This window comes from Simochromis diagramma, unplaced genomic scaffold, assembly GCF_900408965.1.
Source record: "Simochromis diagramma unplaced genomic scaffold, fSimDia1.1 OVJJ01000583.1, whole genome shotgun sequence".
NCBI lineage: Eukaryota > Metazoa > Chordata > Actinopteri > Cichliformes > Cichlidae > Simochromis > Simochromis diagramma.
In genome coordinates, this window is record NW_024387285.1 from 1,144,997 (window position 1) to 1,164,381 (window position 19,385).

At 41.6% G+C, this 19,385-nt stretch overlaps 2 protein-coding genes across 5 annotated transcripts in view; both read left to right on the forward strand.

Moving 5' to 3' along the window:
* The window catches only part of mapk1 (mitogen-activated protein kinase 1), a 37,441-nt gene extending 25,774 nt beyond the window's left edge, over window positions 1-11,667 (forward strand). Inside the window, exons 6-9 of the mRNA XM_040003532.1 lie at window positions 577-708; window positions 1,736-1,845; window positions 3,163-3,291; window positions 7,079-11,667. Coding sequence (XP_039859466.1) covers window positions 577-708; window positions 1,736-1,845; window positions 3,163-3,279 — 359 coding nt within the window. The 3' untranslated portion in view covers window positions 3,280-3,291; window positions 7,079-11,667. The remainder of the gene's footprint in view (window positions 1-576; window positions 709-1,735; window positions 1,846-3,162; window positions 3,292-7,078) is intronic.
* Window positions 11,668-15,191: 3,524 nt separating this feature from the next.
* The window catches only part of ypel1 (yippee-like 1), a 30,682-nt gene continuing 26,488 nt past the window's right edge, over window positions 15,192-19,385 (forward strand). Inside the window, exons 1-2 of one of the 4 annotated variants that reach the window (XM_040003536.1) lie at window positions 15,811-16,656; window positions 16,738-16,813. The gene's annotated coding sequence lies outside the window, so the exon portion shown is untranslated. The other 3 variants (XM_040003534.1, XM_040003535.1, XM_040003533.1) reach the window with 3 other exon arrangements.

A 19,385-nucleotide genomic window follows, 5' to 3' on the forward strand; every position in this document is an offset into this window, starting at 1 on the left:
TTGAGCAACAGTGGCCACATAATCAGTAAACATCTGCGCCGGTTACTGGTTATTCCAGTTATTCCCTCTTGGATTCCTTTTGCTTGGTACTCGCTGCCTCATACTGGGAACCTGTTTTGTTTTGGAGATGGTCTGACCAAGCCGAGTCCTCCATGATGAACTTTGTTTTTCCTGATAATGAATTTGTTTGGTCTGTATTTGTTTGGTAGTACAGTGTATCATTATGGTGTGACTCAGCTGCATTATTTAGTCTGTAAGAAAAACTTTAGACTTCACACTCCGTCGCAACAGCTTCCTGGTGCCAGTCCATAGATACCGTAGACACTAATATGTCCTTATCAAGTCGGACTTTTTTGTCTCTTGGTGCTAGACCACATGTTGCTTCTCCCATCTGTCCGTTCGTTGTGCGGTATGAATGTTTTTGTCCGTTTTTGAGAATTTTTCCTTTCAATATAAACTTTTAGCGGAGGCTCTGCAAATGGTTACATATCATATCATTTATCATTTTACATATCATTTATTTATCATAAAAGAACAAAATCTGATTGTCTTTATGATTTTCTATTTGTCCTCCAGGAATTCTGGGTTCTCCCTCACAGGAGGATCTCAACTGCATCATCAACATTAAAGCCAGGAACTATCTCTTGTCACTGCCTTTGCGCTGCAAAGTGCCGTGGAACCGTCTCTTTCCCAACGCTGATCCAAAAGGTAAGAGGTGGAATCTCACCATAACCGCAGTATTTGGTCATCAGGGGATTAGTAAATGTTAAACATTTCCTGAGAGAATTTCATTTTATGGAGCGGGAAGAAAAATGATTGCCTACACCTGGCTCACCTCATACACATCACATTACATTCATGTTGTGTCTACTTCTTTGATGACCTGTGCCCTGGCACAACACACAGCAGTCACAGTAGTCACAACATCTGGACTCTGGGGCTCAAACACGCTCACTACACTCTAATGATGTTTTTGCAGGTTCAGTTGGTTTTTCTGTGCATGATGGTTTTCTGTCTCCTTCACTGCTGAAATGAAATCAAATCATTCATAAGAACAGTGCTAACAAAGGCAGAGTGCCATTTCAACATGGTGAGAAAAGCTTTAGTAAAATCTTTGGTAATCACAATGTGAGTCCACCAACATGCATCTAAAGGCAGCATGAAGCCAAATTCAGAGAGAAGCTGATGATAATATTTACACAGTGTAAATTTAAGAGTACTTAAGAAAAACGTCCTCAGAAGCTGTAAAATTCACAGAGATTAAGCTGAATGATGGATTTGGTCAAACTCAAGTAAGAACTGTGGCCAAACCTTTACTCAGAGCACAAAAGCAGTGCAGGTGGATGACGCGATGCTGCTCTTAAATCCTTTTCTGTTTACAACACTTCACAATGAGTCACCACATATTCACCGTATCACCATGACATCTTCCAAACTGATATCATGCAGTGACACAAGCTAACACAGATGTTTATTAGAGCCATCCTGCAAATTCAGTAAGCTGAACCCCTCATTGTCACACAGTATTAAGTAGTGGATGAAGGTTGGATGAAGAGATGCATCAAATTCGTGTTCAGTAAAGAGCTGATCAGAGGTGGACCGACAGACTTTGGTGTCAAAGGATGGTTTAAAAAAATGCTAACATGTTGGATGTAGACTAGGACCTCTAGTGGACAGACAAGGATATTGTTGTTGTTTCAGAGTCACCTACAGTAAGTCCATCTTTGTGTTACAGCTCTGGACCTGCTGGACAAGATGTTGACCTTTAACCCTCACAAGAGGATCGAGGTGGAGGAGGCGCTGGCACACCCCTACCTGGAACAATACTACGACCCCACAGATGAGGTGGGTCAGGCATCTTGTGCTATATGGATCCCCTGGGTTAAAAAAAAACAGCACAACTTTTGTTATTTTACAAGATGATTGAAGAGCAGATTTCCAGCTTTAATTCAAGGAGTTCAGCAGAAGTATTGAACTGTTTTAGCAGGTGCTGTATTCCATATGCAGTTTTTTATATATATATATATAAATACTGAGTCCTCCATTTTCAGAGGCTCATGTTCAGTTCAGGCCTGATCCTCAACATGAGGTTCAAAGATAACGATGGGAGTGAAGACCGTCAGAGGGTGACTGTGTGAATGTACGCTTAAAAGTGTAAGAAAAAATATTATGGCATGAATTGTGCTTGTAGTTAGAAATAGTTTTTAGGTGTTCAAATAAAGTAGAAAAGCATCTTACAAGAACCAGTCGCCGGTAAAACGAATGAATGCACTCGTCAGCAGATGCATCTGAAATACCACAGCAAGCAACTGAAGTGGATGACTGCCAAATTATTTTCATGGTTAATAAAAACAGCTTCAGAGAATTTTGTCACTCTTGAGTAGGTAAACATATCAAAGTCTGCAATCACGAGCCACCAAATGCAACCTTGTACACTCAGGACCAGGAAGGCCAGATTAGACTGGCAGCAAACGTCTAAAAGAGCCTTCAAATATTCTTTGGAAAGATGAAATCAAGAGAAAATTGAGGAGGAGGAGAGAAACGGCTCATTAACCCAAAGCACACCACATCCTCTGTCAAACATGGTGCAGGAATGTAATGAAACGGGCATCCTGTTGGAAGAAGTGTACAGGGGCTATACTCTCTGCTCGGATTCAGCCAAGTGCCGCAAAACTAAGCAGACTTCATACAGGAAATGTTAATTTCAGTTACCAAAGACAAACCCGAAGGCAAAGAGACCCACAAACAAGAAGAAACAGGGCAGCTGCAGTAAAAGGCCTGCAGGGCATTTGGTGGTGTCCATGGGTTTTTGAACTTCGGTCTCTGGCAGCAGAAGATTTCCATTAAATATTAAACACAGTTTTTATGTTTAAAATTGTTAGTTTGTTCAATTAATTTTGAGGCTAAGAAAATGGAAATACAAATGTCTAATTGCAAAACAAATTTCCGTTGAGCTGCTTGAATTAAAGCTCAAACGTGCACTTCAGTCATAACTTTGATTTCAAAGTGATGATAGTGGCGTTGTCCAAATAGCTGCCTGCATGTTTCTCTGATCTAAAAATGTTCTTAATTTCTTTTGTGGTTGTTTGTGACTTAGCTGCTCTGTTGGAAAGTCTCCATGAACATTTACCTCACTCTGCCCTCGTTGCTCTCTGTCTTTAGCCTGTTGCCGAGGCCCCATTTAAGTTTGACATGGAGCTAGATGACCTACCCAAAGAGACGCTGAAGGAGCTCATCTTTCAAGAAACTGCACGTTTCCAGCCCAGCTTTAGGTCCTAACATCCCACACAGGTAAGTACACATCACTGCAGCCCAACTTATAACCCCAAACTACTGAAAAATAACCTGCAGGGGCTGGTGACACAAAACTATGAGCAATTTGTTAAGAAGTACACAACAACCAACTTTTCCAAGGTCATAAAGATCAGGGAGATCCTCATGACTGTCCCACCTCCGCTGCTTCAAAGCGCGGTGGAGTGAGTCGTGTTCCCGCGTTGAAATCTGCTCAGGATCACTGGGGTTAAATTTAACAGCTCATCTGTTTAAGAGCTGTAGTCAGGACCTCACAGAGTAAGTTTAAATTTTGCTTTTGTTGAGTACGAAGCCGAGGTACTCGACAGGATAAAACCACTTAAAACCATCCATCTAAGCACTTTAAACTTAGTGAGTTGTGCTTTACTGCCATCAATTTGTATCCAAAGCAAGACACAAAAATTGTTCTGTGGTATGAAATTTAGATTTTTCAATATGCAGCATTTACCATGTATTAAGACTTTATTTTCTCCCTATTGACAATGTGTGAATTGATTGTAACGCAAGTTAAATTCAGTATAGTTTAGTGTGAAGGGTGTGGGACAGATATTCCAAGAAACTCTAAATGATAAGACTTTAATGTTCCTTAGCTCATGCCTCGCTTCGGTGCCTCTGTTCTGCTCCCACACTGTCAGCAGTGAGCAACACTAGTAATAATAATAATAATAATAATGGATTGGATTTATATAGCACTTTTCAAGGCACCCAAAGCGCTTTACAATGCCACTATTCATTCAAATGGCTAACCTGTGTTAGCCATTTGAAACGGACGAACGTTCTTTGGGAATCAAACAAACCCTGAGCTAACGCTGGTTTGCCGGTTACAGGGTATCTGATGTACTGTCTTTAAGTGGCCGAGGTCATCAGTCCGTCCTCTCACACTAACCAATGGCACATACATGAAACATCCTGAAGTTGCATCTAGCTCCAGATTCTGCGGTTGCTAATGTCCCATCTGACCCACCTCAGATGTTTGGTGACTGGCCAGTCACCCTCACGTATGACTGATTATAAGCTGGTTGGAGTTGTTAAAGTAAACCTCAGGGGACTGCAACAAAAATGCTCCTAACAACAAAGCTAATCAGACTCCTTCAGCTGAATATGGACATTTTACAAAAGCTAACAAAAGGAAAGTGGCTAAAGCTACCGTGAGCTGTGAGTCAGCCTCTGGCCAGCAGCTTCGGTATGAGCAAAAGATTAATTATGAAAAAGTGAAAAAGGCTCATGTCCTGTTATCTGGTGAAGTCATAAACATACTGGGAAGTGACGCAAGTATCTGATGTTTGCGTTGTTATAGAAATCTGCTGCACCTTCTTTTGTTTAAGATACAACATCTCAGCTAAAGGTGTTTTTCTGTGATTACTATCAGGGCTTATACAGTGCCAAACACTTTGATATTTGTTTTCTTGTTTCTATGACAGGTGATCTGACAGGTTTGTTAAGCACTGTATGAAAGTTTTAATAACTGAAACTGCATCAGTTGAATATAAATGGCATAGAGGATCAGAAACCGGCATCGCTGGCCTGGGTGTTTGCTCCGTTTTCTGATGACTTGTGTGAGAAAACCTCCAAAAGTACAGTCAGATAGAAAACCTCAAATTAGTGTTTTGCTGATGAAACTGTGATGTGCATCACGATACCGATTCTCTGTAATCGTGTTGATATTCTTGGAATGAAGGTGAAGAGTCGCATGGCGTCATTAAATATGCAGACATCATTGTGCAAATACAATCAGCTGATTGTGAGGGAGTCAGATGGGAGACGAGCTGTCTGTGCAGCGTCTGACAGTAATAACTTTGTCATATCAAGAATTATTATTATGTAGTTCTGAAAGTTTCTTTAAACAATGTAAACTACCCAGTTTATTGTTGCAATGTAATTCTTTATTTGACAGATGCACTGATGCTAAAATGGATACTCACCACTCTTAACAGCTAAAGTGTCATTTCCTTCAGAAAGGATTTTGGCAAATTATACAGTTAAAAACACGTCTGGATTGAAATGAAAATGTGGAGAGATTGTTTTTGTTTGTCCCCTCCCTCACTGATCTCTGCTCACCACCAGCTGCTTCCTGACAGGCCTCCTTTTGTGATAATAGCTATCAGCTCTACATTTTATAGCCCATCATCCTCTTTGTGCACAAGACGGGCTGTGTGTAATTACTGTGTTTCCACTGTGCATGTCTTGAAGCATAACACGAGTGCAGTGAAAGTGAGTCTGTGGTGCGACACCTCCCAGATTAGAGCACCGAGCATGTTTGCATTTTTTTAGTTCCTTGTTTCAGTATCTGCAGATCTGGTTATCTGTAAAAATGCTGCCTTTCTGCGCTGCACTCATCTCCTGGGACCTGGGCTGTGAAGCAAATGCATCATAGCCAGGGTAGCTTTCCATTATGTAGCTTTGCTTGATCTAACATCAGCAATCAGGCTAAAGGGTCACGTGAACACAGTTATCAGCTGCATAAATCTACCCGGGGTTTATCTATGCAGCACGTTCACATGAAAGAGGAAGAGTTCAAACGTGGACCGGGGTTAAAAATAAACGCGCTGTGAAACGTACAGGAAAAGTATAGCATTGTAAAACTGACTGATTCTTATATAGTGCTTTATACAACAGCCTCATTCGCCCATTCATGCAAGCACTTTCTTCTATGTTTAAGTGATGTGGGGTTAGTATCTTGCCCAGGGATATGTGGCTTGCAGCCAGGGATCGGAGCACCGGCCTTCCGATCAGTAGATGCTGCTTTACCTCCTGACCTACAGCCTCCCCACAAAGCTACTGTATGACTGTGTGCGGGCGTCAGCACTAGATCTGCCAGAAGGTTCGTTTTTGCCCCCTGCTGCAACAGCAGTAAGCGCCAAAATATTATTTTTGTAATTATAGGCGAGATTAGACTAAAATAACTATTTAAGTGTTTTATTAGTATTACAAATGATTTGGAGTGATTTCATCACAGATCAGAAAGGGAAAATATATTTAGAATCTACAAATAAATGGTACAACAAACACAATAACACAATAATGTGATTATCTTTGGACGTCGATGAAGTTTAAGACTGAAAAAGCACCGTTATATTAAAAAAGTTTGAAGCCAGGATAAAAAGCTGTTAAGTGACTTCTCAGTATCACAGCTCTGTTATTAAGACACCTGCTGCTTCATTCATCAACCCTTTGAGGTCTTGCTTCTGCATTTAATCTCTATATTCTGCTACATAATGGTGGGCACGGTGAGCATGCTTCATTTTCTCTCTTTGAGTTGATCCGTTCTCTTCCGTTCGTTTAAAAAAAAAAAAAAAAAAAAAAAAAGGCGTCAGAATAAATGGCTGCACATGCGACGGAGGAAATGGCGTGACTGACAAGCCAATCAGTCGTCGCCTGTACCTACATTTCTAGGGAGTTGCATACATGCCAGGTCACAGCATAGGGTTTGATTTATGATGTAACCGATGAGATTTAAGGCGGAAGTATAAATGATGACCCTGAAGCTGTGATATAATGATGCTACAGAGAGCTTTTTAAAACCATCTTTCTTACTGTCCCCACATGTTAAACTCTAAGTTGCCCACAGGTGTAAATGTGAGTGCGAATGGTTATCTGTGTGTGTTGGCCCTGCAACAGACTGGGGACCTGTCCAGGGTGTGCCCCGCCTCTCGCCCTACGACAGCTGGGATAGGCTCCACCCCCCCTCTGCTGGATGCTCAGTGTTATGAGTCTTGGGTTCAGTATGGCGGCTCATCACGGCGTCTCTGTTTTCTTCTCCTTCCAGATGATTCTGCGGACTGGCTCCTGCGTTGCCACTGCTCCTCCCCGCCTCCACACTGTTGCTGTGATATTTTATTATTCATTTTTATTTTATTTTTTTTTTAGTTTGGGTTTGTTTTTGTTTGAATGCTCCTCTGCCGATGTCCACATCTCCTGGATTCCTTGGGTCTCACTCGTCAAATCCACTTTGCTCAGGAATGGCGTCAGGAATCAATCAATCAGATCATCCTCCGTTTTGCTTTCTTTTTCTCTCGTTCTCTCTCGGAGGTGAGGACAGGTGAGGGGAGGGCGGGGTCACATCACAGCTTACAGGGGTGGTCGGGGTTGTGTGTTTTAAGCCAAGTTAAGCATTTTTTTTTCTACCTGTGTGTCTCAAACAACAGGGGTTGGGGGGGGTTACTATTCAAGACCTTTAATGTCCAGTTGAATGATGGTCATAGACTAGCTGCTCTTTTCTCTGCCTTCATTGCACAAACAACAGAGGGTTACATCTAAGGATCATTGATCGGAGTTTTCTAATGCTCGTCGCAGTGTTACAGGGGATGCAGTCTACGTTTTTCTTCTATTCAGAAAAAAAATCCAAATTTAACAACCAGATTTATGCAATGAAATCACTGAATCAGCCAGAGGGTCTGCAGGCAACAAGCCATCAGTCAGTGAGGACCTATGTTTTATCAAACGCTGTATTTTAATTAACACACACAAGGCCCGAATGCAAATGTATACCTATAAAGACATATATAAATATATGGCCTAAAGAGTCTTAAGATATTTTAAAGGTGAGAATTAGGATTTCCTGTCTCATCAGCTGGAGGAGGAAAGTGTCCACCTTAGCTGTGAGGAATTTCCCACACGTCTGTATGTACAGGGTGGTGTTTTTCATGGTGGGTTGGGGGAGCTTTACCGCATCAGGACAAGAATTCAGTTACCGCTCAGCGCTTGTTTTGTCTGGAGGAAATGTTGTTGTGCCTCCCTGTTTCTTTGTCTTCTTCTTCTCTTCTTCTTTGTGAGTTTCTGTTGATCTCTCTCTGTCTCTCTCTCTCTCTCTCTCGCCTTGTTAGAATAAAACTGTGCCCTTTGCATGACTGTTAAAAGCTCTGTATACAAAGACGACGATGTTAAGTGCCACACAAACCGGGCGGATCTGCCGGGAGAGCGCCCAGGCTCTGTCCGTTCTATCTTTTGTGGTATATCACACTTTACACACTCACGGTGCTTTTTGTCCTCTTTCTTTCTGTCGCTTTCACAACCTCTCTGTCCATTTTTCTTCTGTCTTGTTTTTTCTTTATTTCTTCAGATTTCAACTTTTTGTTTCTTAGATAAACTCCATCTGCATGCTGTAAGACATCTTGTTGTGGTTGCAAATAGGAGAATAACCATATAACTGTATTTATGCCAAACACACACACACACACACACACACACACACACACACACACACACACACACACACACACACACACGTACGTTTCCTGAACCTGACAAATGGGATCCAGGCATTATAAAGTTAGAAATTATACTCAGATATAACAGATCATGTTTGTTTTGTTGTGGGGTTTTTTTTGTTTTTGTTTTTTTTTTGCTTTAAATTGCACATTTTAACGCTGATAGCCGTTAGCAGCGTCAGCGCCAGCAGCCGACTGCAGTAAAACTAAAAACACAAAAAGAAATGCAGCAGAAGTCAAGACCATAATTCCACTTTTTGTCAGTAACTGCTGATTAAAGACTGTTGAATTTGAAGGTTTTATTTCAAGTGAGAGGAGCTTAAAAATAACACATATATCAGTGTGTGTGTGTGTGTGTGTGTGTGTGTGTGTGTGGGTGTGGATTTGGAAACTTTTGGGGAGCAAAAGTGGGATGAAATCCCCAAAGCTTCAGCTTGTTTAAATCTATTCGGCTTTAATGGCACACCTGACCTTAGGTTGGGTTGCAGAACTGCATATTCAAATTGAAACCTCTTGGTAAGGTGTGCATGACTCGTGTTAGTTACGATATTAAAACATTTCAGAGTACATCAAATTTAAAATCTACCTGAATGGATTCTTCAAGAATCTGACTCTGCTGCACTTAAAGTACAAAATTGAAATCTTTTATTAAAAGATTTTTCCTTTTTTCCCTGCATGTGGTCATTCGCAGAGGTAAACTCATGATTTTTATGTTTCTCTGAGGAGACGAGCCAAGTTTAAGTCGTTTTAAAGTTGATCTCCCCGAGGGCGGAGCTGCTCTGGTCGATAATAAATCACAGAGCCAAAGAACCTCAGTTTTACTTTTTTAGTTCTGACCTAAATGACATTAGACTGAAGCTGAGCGGAGCCACGACAGGACGCCGGAGCTCTGCTGAGATGCACTCAAGCCATAATCGGTCAGCCAGCCAGCCCATTGCACCTCTGACCACTCCCAACTGTGATGTCACGGCGTACTGACACCTCCCTCGAGTACACGTCAACATCACTGCAGCCACGTGATGTTACGCCAATGAAAGTGGCAAAAACGAGCGTTAAGACTCGAGATTAACGCGCTGACTTAAGACGAAAGCAAATGTTTTCTGGGTCTGCTGAGTTTTCTGGAAAGAACATGTAACTTTGCACAAACTGACGGATAATTGGAGTCGTCTTTAGAGCGAACCGTTCACTGAGAAGCAAAGATGGCAAATTGAGAAAAACGAGAATCCATGAATGGACACAAGCTTCAGGTAGTAAATGAAGTGATGCAGTTTTAAAGGTACTTTCTGCAGTGACCCTCTGCAGAGTTTAATGAACTTTTACCACTAGGGGCAGTGTTACCCATCGATGTGTTCAGATAGTTCCAGATATGTGCCCCTTTTCTCGTAAATTTAGTTTTAGCCCTGCCCTTTTCCCTAGAGGCCGGTTCGCGACCTCCTGTCAGTCTCTGTTTAGATCACGGTTTTTACTGGCTGGGTTGCTGAGAGCTGCAAAGAGGGCGCTGCAGTCACCTGTAATTTGTCAGGGAGATGCTGACTAATCAGCCAAAACTTGGAAGAAACAGCCACTGAGTAAGTTAGTAACTTGGTCTCATTGTCACAGGTGTTTGCAGACGAGTCGGCATGTTTCTTGCAAACTACGGGACTTGCCTGTCACAAGGTCTGAAACTACTTTGACTTAATAACAGCACGCAGCTTCCTGCAGCCTCTCACCAACCATTGTTCTACCACAGCATTACTCAGCAGTCGACCTTACAGCAGCCGCTCAAAATCGTAACCTGATGAGCTGCGGATGCTCTAAGCCTGTGTGACTGAGGCCCTTAAGCTCACCTGGTTTCATTGCGCCATCTTGTGGTATAAACTCAGATGGCAGTACAGCTGGCCCCCAGTTCAGTTTCTGCTGATATTGCATAAACACGATAGGAAGGTGTTCTGAACGTGAAGTCAAAGAAGCAGATTCTTCATTCTGCTGACAAAAAGTACCTTTCAACACGTTTTTCCACCAAGACAAACTTTATTGTAGTTTTTAAAACAAAATCAAACAAATCAGCATCAGAGGGAAAAAAGAAAAATCCACATAAAGAGGAGACACCTCAAACCTTGACTGTTTTACAGAAGAGAGTAAAACTTTGTGACTTTCAAAAGTTCAAAAAAAAAAAAGGTCCAGCTGAACACATTTCCCCAGTGATCAGGGTAAAACTGCGTGGTCTTTCGGTAAACTCACAGACCTGTACAAATAAAGTTTGCTTTGTAAATGTATACTTTAATCTTTTGGATCAGATTTCCCTCTTTGCTAACATCTGAAAAAAGATTATTTTTGGTTCAGTTTGCAGAGATTTAACTAAAAAAATATAGTTCATGACCAAAACTCTGATGCAGAAATGACAGTTTTTGCACTCAAATTAAAAGACGCTGAGATTCGTCTGTCCCAGTGCTCCAGCGCTCGCTGCATACACCCGTCTGTCACACGATTATTAAATGCACTTGCTTCTACAGTACTTGGGATGGGACTTGTAATCCGAGGTGCCTGCCGGGACTTGACTCGCCTGTAGATAGCCTTTTTTGGGGGGGGGGGGGGGTTAGCGAGAACATTAAGGGCACTGGAAATCTTACTGGGATTAGTTGTATAAAACAAAAAAAAGCTTCTGCTGAGTTCTTTGTGCAACCTGTCTGTTTGTGCCTTTTTTGATAGTCTTGATATCTGAGATTTGATGTGCAGCTTTCGTTCAGTCGGGAATCCGTTGTAATTGCAGTATATGCGCTTAAAAATGAATACAATCAAGTCTGGGGGGTGGGAGGGGTTCGGGGGTTATCCTTACCTTTCATTTCTGTAAATTTTAAAGAGATTTGTTGCCACAGCTGTGTGATTTGTGACTGTATTGAAAAGATGAAAAGCAAACATTTTATTTTATTTTTTTGCGTAACACTTTTTTGAGATTTTTTTTTTTCCTTTTTGGGGGGGGGGATGTTTTTGTGCAGATATTTTTATTGTAAAATGAATGTTATGTTTCTATCAGACACTAATCTTGTTTGAGTTGTCTCCAGTGGAACTACTTCACTCTGTATGTTTTGATCAGTATAAACCTTTAATTGTGTAGTTAACATTTCTGAAAGGAAAATAAATAAATAAATAAATAAGATCCTTGGTTGTATTTTTAAGGGTTTCTCTTCAACCTGCCATAGAAATTGTTCTGAATTGATTGGTCAGTTTTAATTTTGCTGTCGTGTGAAGGATTTGACTTGAACGAAGCGTTCACTATTATTAAAGACTGACTGCTACTTTGAAAGATCTGTTCTTTAATGTTTTTCTTTGCAACTCTGCCATGACAATTAAATAGACATTAAAGTTTGTGCTGCATTTGAGGTGTTTCCTGCCAGCACGTATCAGTCCTGGATTCTAATTGGTTGTTGGACAAGCAGAGGTACATGCGGCTGCAAGTCAACTCTACTCGGCACCAAACCCAAAAAAGTACTCATGGCCGAAATGTTTGACAGCATTACTAATTTAGTTTCATCTGCTTTTATGCTTCAGTTTGTTTTTAACATCGTTCTTCACTTTATCATTAACCGATAAAAACAAACAAAAACAGCTCTGCACACTGACTCCAACTGATGATTTAATCCTTACAACTTTTATTTAAAAGCAACATTTCCATCGTGCTGAAGAGGAGACATGTTTGAGGAAGATCAACTGGATAAAAAACTTTGCTTTAACCACAGAAAACCACTGGAGGGCGCAGTCTTCAGCTAAAAGGATACTTTAGGTTTATTTTGTAAGCTGAGTGGGCCCCAAAATGGAGCGATGTCCCGGTGTCTGGAAAAACGCACAACCAGTCCGAATGAAAAGGCTGGAAATCTATAAACACCTGAAATACGGAGTACAGCCTATAGAGGGCGTTATTTAAAAAAAAAAAAAAAAAAAAAAAAAAAAAAAAACCACACACACGGCAGAAAAACTTTCCAAAGGGAGAAAATCCTTAAAGTTGTTTTTTTTTTTTTTAATGTGGTGTTTAAATGAAGCTCTAATGCATCTTATACAATGAAATATTTTATATTTTTCTAGTATAAAAACAAAGACATTACTTTTTTGTATAATTTGGGGGCTTTTTCATTTCAGTTAAATATTTTTAATACAAATGATTGATTACAGGCTGATTGACAAATACTATCCCAGTTACCCAAATACCATCTCCCTGGTCCTGATCTCTAAACCTACTGATGGTGAATTCTACAATTTTAATGCCAAGTGTGGCGTAAAAATCTGATGGAATAAAAATGACGTATCCACAATCACTAAATACTGGATTTAATATAAGCAAGAGCCCCCAAATCCAAATAACACCTGTGACTGACACCTCCCATCACTCACAGCAGTGTTTGCCTTGCTCCTAACACACAAATACAGGCCATTTACTGCCTGTAAGTGCATTCCAGACTCAGTATTGACATTCCTGACAGTTTACAGGCTGTTGTTACTCTTTCTAATGGACGTTTTGCTGCTTCAGAGGGCTTTTCAAACCAACAAATGATACAAAGAGGCAGAAACGTTCAATAAAAGCACAGAGCATATGGCTCATGTTGGAGTCCACATTGAGGGATTAAAGTTTCCTTTGAAACTACATTCTTTGCTGTGCCAGGAACCCATTTCAAGCACAGCCCCAAGGTGCTTCTGTCCAGTCACGGGCTGGATCGGCTCCCTTTAATGAAAGTAGGCTGGATGATTATTTCCGCCTGAAGTCTTTACAGTGTCAAGGATGAGGTTTGTCCTGTCACAATGTTTAAGAACGCATTAAAGTAGTATCATCTACATACATAAAATACTCTTTAAAATATTGTTAAAAGCAGATTAATAGTCCACAAAGTGTGTAGTACATGCAGCAGAGTCGGTCCTGAGTCCTGAGTGGGCAAATTGCAGGGGGTCTATAAGATGCTCGTTTTGTGAGACCATGTACCTCTCACCAGGTGTTCAAAGCACTTTGTGACCAGTGATGTAAGTGTGACTGCTCTAAAGTCTTTGTGGATTGATGGCAAATACTATTAATAGTAAATAAAAATGACTGATCATAAGGACAGAGATGCTATATTTTATTTGAAGATATGTTTTCCCAGCTTCTTCTGTTTATTTTCATGATCTTATATGATCATCATTGTATACTCATCGTTTTCTGTCCCAAACTGTTACCTGTGTTTTCTTTGAACTTCAGCTGGGATACATTGGTACTTTTCTTTTCTTTTTTTGTAAGCACTCGAAATATGTGTCATCTTCTCATTAAATGAGTAGGAGGGGTCACATCAGCATAAAAGTATTTACAAAGATTTAAGCATGTTTCTCAGATTCAAAACCTAATGGCATTTCAGGATTTATTGATTTATTTATTTTTAGTAGCATAATCTTTTTTTTAGAGGAAACAACAACTTCAGCAGTTTTATACTGTCTTTAGGAAAAAGTCATCCATAGAGAATTTATCACCTAAAGCGGGACCAAACCAACTTCAAAGGGGACCAGAAGTATTCACGTTTGTCGTACTGAATGTTTTAGTAGTACTCAGTGTGTCCGGTAGGTGGTGCTGCGGTACAGTTTAATATGATGTGCTGCGGCATGTCCCGTGACTGATTCATAAATTCAAAACCTCATTCACTTTTTTTCAGCTACAAACCAAAGCAGGTCAGAAGTTCGAGTCTTTTGCTTTTAATTTTGTAGTAAATTTAAAAAGCATCTTCGTTCATACATATTAATATATTAATATCGCAGGGAGATGTAAATTTAACCCATGACATTTACGAAGGTAAAAGCAGATTTTGCTGTATGAAAGCAAAAATATATTCAAAATTATTCAAACCAAAAATAACTGCAGTGAAGACGTCACTGAGCAGCGATCAGATGGATTCATTTCTGACGGCTTTGTTTACCAGCTTTGTTTCGACCACGTGCTTGCAATGTGTCCACGCATGCGCACTAAAGTATTGTTCTTATGGCACGCGTATCGGTGGCGCGCGCAGCCAAAAACAACCACCAGCCACGCGGGCGCGCAGCCACTTCCCTGCCCTCGAGTTGATTGGTTGTAATCGCGTCTCCCCGCCCTCCGCCGCAGCTGATTGGGTACATGGAGATCTTTCTCCTCGCTGATTGGACTCTATTTGTAGAGCAGGCTTTGTAGCTAGGCTGCTGTTGCCTTCACGTACCTCTCCAAACAGCGAATTTTAAGGACGAAAAAACACAAAAAACACGTCTTTATTTGCCTTTGTGTGAAGAGTAACAGCGAAATGTTCCTTGTCACAGTGCTGTTTGACTGGCCCGGTAAAGGTTGTATGACATGTAACATATGAAGAGTCATAACACAAATGAAAGGAGAGGGACGATTGGTTAGCCAGCAAAGAGGTGCAGGAGTGAATTGTGGATACATATTGTAGATTGTACTCGCTCACTTTTAAGCCACAAATTATACAGCTAAGAAAAAAAATAATGAAAACACCAGAAAACGAATAACGTGAAATAAATGGAAGACAGAAAACTGTTTAAGGTGCTGTTTGTTTCTTGGATAGTTCTAGAAGTTTGCATTTGTGTGTGTGTGGGGGGGGGGGGGGGGGGGGGAGTTTCTTTCATTTCTCATTCTTGTGCTGAAGTTGGGTTTCCGCGTGGTTTTCTCACGGGCTGTGTCTGACACCGGCCATTTCCTGCGACACTTAAACGCATCACCGATAGATGGAGATAAAACTGCGCCTTTTCTGCACTTTTTTGCTCAAGTTTTCCTTCTAAGCGTGCGGCGCTGACGCTAAAGAGAAGCTGCAGACACCGAGGCGACGCTTATAAGTGACAGATCCGCGGCCGTGAACGCGGCTGTGCGCGCATCAGAGAGCTAATTAGGATTTCAGTATAAAAAAGGCCGCAGTCGGGACAGCTCGGCCTGTCCTGCCGCTGATGTCGGAGAGCTGAAGGTACAGAGGTGCACCCCAGCATGCACTCGCTCTGATCCCAAACAAGCGGATGGGATTTGGGGATTTCGCCCACGCTGCACTCTTCACGCTTTTGCTTTGTGAACGCATTGAAACTCCAACGAGGACACTGATGTTTCTGGAGACTTTAATGGCTCTGGGCTCGACCTAAAGAGGCTGCTGCTGCCTTTATGGGACGGTGAAGCTATCCTCATTTATTTTATTTTATTTTTATTTATTTATTTTGTTTGTTTTCTAAACTGATATCCACACTGCTGGTTCAGAGGGAAAAGCTTCGATTTCTTGGCCGGGTTGTTTTGGTTCTCTGACGGGGAGGAAGGTGAAGAGTTTTTGGGGTAAGTGCAGAAGCAGTGACCTGCTGGAGGACACGCATGTACTGGTCAGATACACCCGTGCTGTGGTGCTTTTAGAAGAGTGTGTGCAGATCTTGTCACACTCTATTTCCTGTTGCACCAAAGGAGTTTTTCCGTATTTAAAGCCTGCTCTGCGTGTCTGTGGGGCTGGTTTAAACTGTCTGACGCGTCGGGGAAGAAATAAAAATCAGGTGTCACCCTCTAGAATTTGAGATGATATCATTTAGTCCCCATTGTGGAAGTCCGTGGTCTTACAGGATGGCAGCTCGGGTGGATTTATGTAACCGTGGGGCTTTACCAATCTGCTTACATTAATTATAAGGTTACAACATCCTCTCCTTTAATGGGACACGTTTTGTAATTTGATCTCCAAGTTGTGTTCAAGAGCAGAAAAAAGCACGGTTTGCCGCTGCTTTCAGCTGATTATCTGCGCTGCCTTCATCACCACCACCATCATCATCGGTGCGCTTTTTTGGCTGCAGATCTCGGTCAGATTTGTGTGTGTGTGTAGGGGTGGGTAGGAGGGGAGGGCTTATAATGCCACGTGAACAGGCGACAAAAACACAGCGAAAGGACGGATTTCATAACGTCCACGCGCATTCTGCCTGCACCTCTTGAAGGAAGCTGCAATATTGTGTTTACATGCATCATCATCATCATCATCATCAGCCGCCCTCGTGGTGAAGCAATATCGCCCCTCAGGGTTTGTTACAACACGACAGTCCTCACGATACAGTTCATTATTATTGTTATGAAACACTTTAAAAATAAACAAAAGGAGAAACATGAAATGTTGTTTAAGGTAAGCGCGCCCACGACGCCAGGAGCGGAAGGGTAAGAAGAGGACAAGCTGTACTATTTAATATGAGACCTTTGTTAATGTTTGGTGTGATCATTCGTGGCGTCCTGTTCCAGATGTGATGTCCAGTGACAGGATGATGCAGCGCTGACACATAAACAGCGCAGCAGCAGCTGCAGGAGGAGGAGGAGGGTGAGGAGGAAGGCTGCTGTTTTTGTGCCTCTTATTCCATAAAAACATCTTCATCACGTGACAGAGCATTGAAGGAACCTGCTGGTCTTTGTCACAGTGGTAGGCTTTGTTTTATCGCCTATGTTGTTGCCTCTTAGAAAAACGACCGTTAATTATTTCGTTATTACTCAGTTATGACGTTTCCGGATGATGTAAGTCTGACTGTGTAGTTGTAAAGAACATGAAAACAATCATTTTCTTAGTTCTATTTGGTTAACTCACAGATTAATTATTATTGATCTTGAAATAATTAATCATCGGGGTGATTGGAGGGAACGCAAACGCATCATCTTCTTCATTTAACTCGAAGATCCGCAGGTGGGGAACCGAGCTGCACACACACGAGTGTGTCTGATTTTTATTTTGCTTTGTGTGTGAAGTAGAGGACAGAATCCAGATTCATATTCTCATCTTGTATTTATTTACACATCCGGGTGTCTGCGCGCTCCCACCTCCCTTTTGTGGTGCGTTCAAGCCGCATGGGAAATAATCTCGACAGTAAAAACAATAACATGTAGGGGGGGGGTTCTCCCTCCTTTGTGTGGTCTCCAAGCAGAAATATGCGATTGTCTTTTCTGGGAAATAAGTAGATGACAGTCTGTCACAGCAGAAACACAGACATCTAAAGAGTGATACAAGGAAACCGTGATAATGCCATTTATGACCAATTTCAAACTCACAAAGAGAAAAACTGTGGCTGAACATGTGGGTGGAAGACTCTGGGAACATTTTGTTTTATAAAACCAAATTAAGCAGCATAAATCCATCCACAAAAACAATTTCTACTAATCATTTAAACAACGATTTAACAATGTAACCTAAATAACAAGAAAAAAATTGAGGCACCAATTTTCATGGCTCTGCAGTTATCTCCACTGGCATGCAGCCTGCCTCCTTTACCTCTCACACAGTCCAGCAAAAACCTCTGACTGCCTCTGGCATGTTTGGAGGGGACCAAATTTGTGCTTCTTTAGCTTGCTAGCTGTCATGTCTCATAGATGTTGTTGCACTTTGGCACATATTCCAGCTGAAGCCAGGTGGCTTTCTGCTGGTATTGAGCTAAAATAAGAAAGTGATTCTTTCCCTGTCCAAGCAAAAGTCAAATCTGATCCTTTCTGTGTGGTGTTTGCGTGTCCATTCCAGGCATTTCGGCTTCCTCCCATGGTCCAAAAGCATGTTAGGTTAATTGGTGATTGGAAATTGGTTGTAAACTGTCTGAAGGCAAGGATAAGCTCCACCTTCCACATGACTCTGAAGTGGATAAGCAGGATAAGAATAAAGCAAGGATAGATCGTTGACTAAAAATTCCAAGTATGGCTTTCCAAAAGGATCCAAAAGCATTTAAAGTTTCAAAAGAAATCTTGTAAATATGGATATAAATACTAATTAGTGGAAATCACATTTTAAAAAATAGTCGAAAATACTTTGGTAATCTAAAGTAAATGAAGTACAAATGTACCAGTAAACAAAGACAAATATTTACAAGATTAAAGTTTACAAATAAACTTTAAAACAGAGTTGTGCTTTTTATAAAATAAGAGTTCTCAAAGGGTGGATTTAAAGAGAATGGCAGGCATTAAAATCGCACAAACACACCATTTTACCTTGAATTGCGCTCTTGATCTGGAATCCATCTTTCCCAAGGGAGCCTGAAGGCAGCGCAGGCATCTATTGGTCAGCTGGGCTGTTAATCAAAGCTCACGCTCCCTCCCACGTGGTGACGTCCTCGTAAAGTAACCAGGCCAGTCCATTGCGCACACAAAAGGCACAACAAAAGCCCGTGTGGGGAAAAATGAGAACCGTCATCACCCAAAGGAGGCAACAATAAGTTCCCATCTGGCAGCATCACCCATGGACCAGAGCCTGGGACGCCGACAATCATTTCTTTAAGTCCAAAAAGCAACAAGAAGTGCAAAAAACCCCCAACAACAACACCTCTCTGTCTCTTCCTCCAGCAAGCAGTTTTCCACCGAGCTGCGCTCTGCTCAGATCTGATCCAGGTGGTGAGTACAGCAGCAGCTGAAGCGCCGTTTGCCTAAAAACTGAAAGAAAGCAGCAGCCGAGGTTCTGTGTGCGCTGGATTCAGAGACAGCGCCAGGCTCAGAAAAACAAACAATGAAAGCAGACAGCAACACTGTTGCGCCTGAGCTGGCGTCGTGCTCTTTGTTGGGCATAAACAAATTTAGAAGAGGAGCAGGAGGAATTGGGAGGGCTGCAAACGCGTCTAACGGCCAGATTAACTGCTTTGGATCGTAAGACTTTCAGCGAAAACGCATGTTATCGGCTTGTTTTGGTTAGACTCAGTGATGAAGGGAGCGAGTCTTTTGTCTGGACACTCTTCCTGTTAGTGGTTACCAGAGACGCACATTGTGCTGCCTCTTTGTTTTCACTTTGCTCAGTGCGAATGTCAGCTGTTACCTGTCCTCTCCACTCACATTGCCACCCTTTTAAAAATATCTTTCTGCTTTTAATTTTTTAAAAGCCAAATATATTTTTGTTTAATTAAAAAACAGAAGCAGAAGGTGAGATGGCA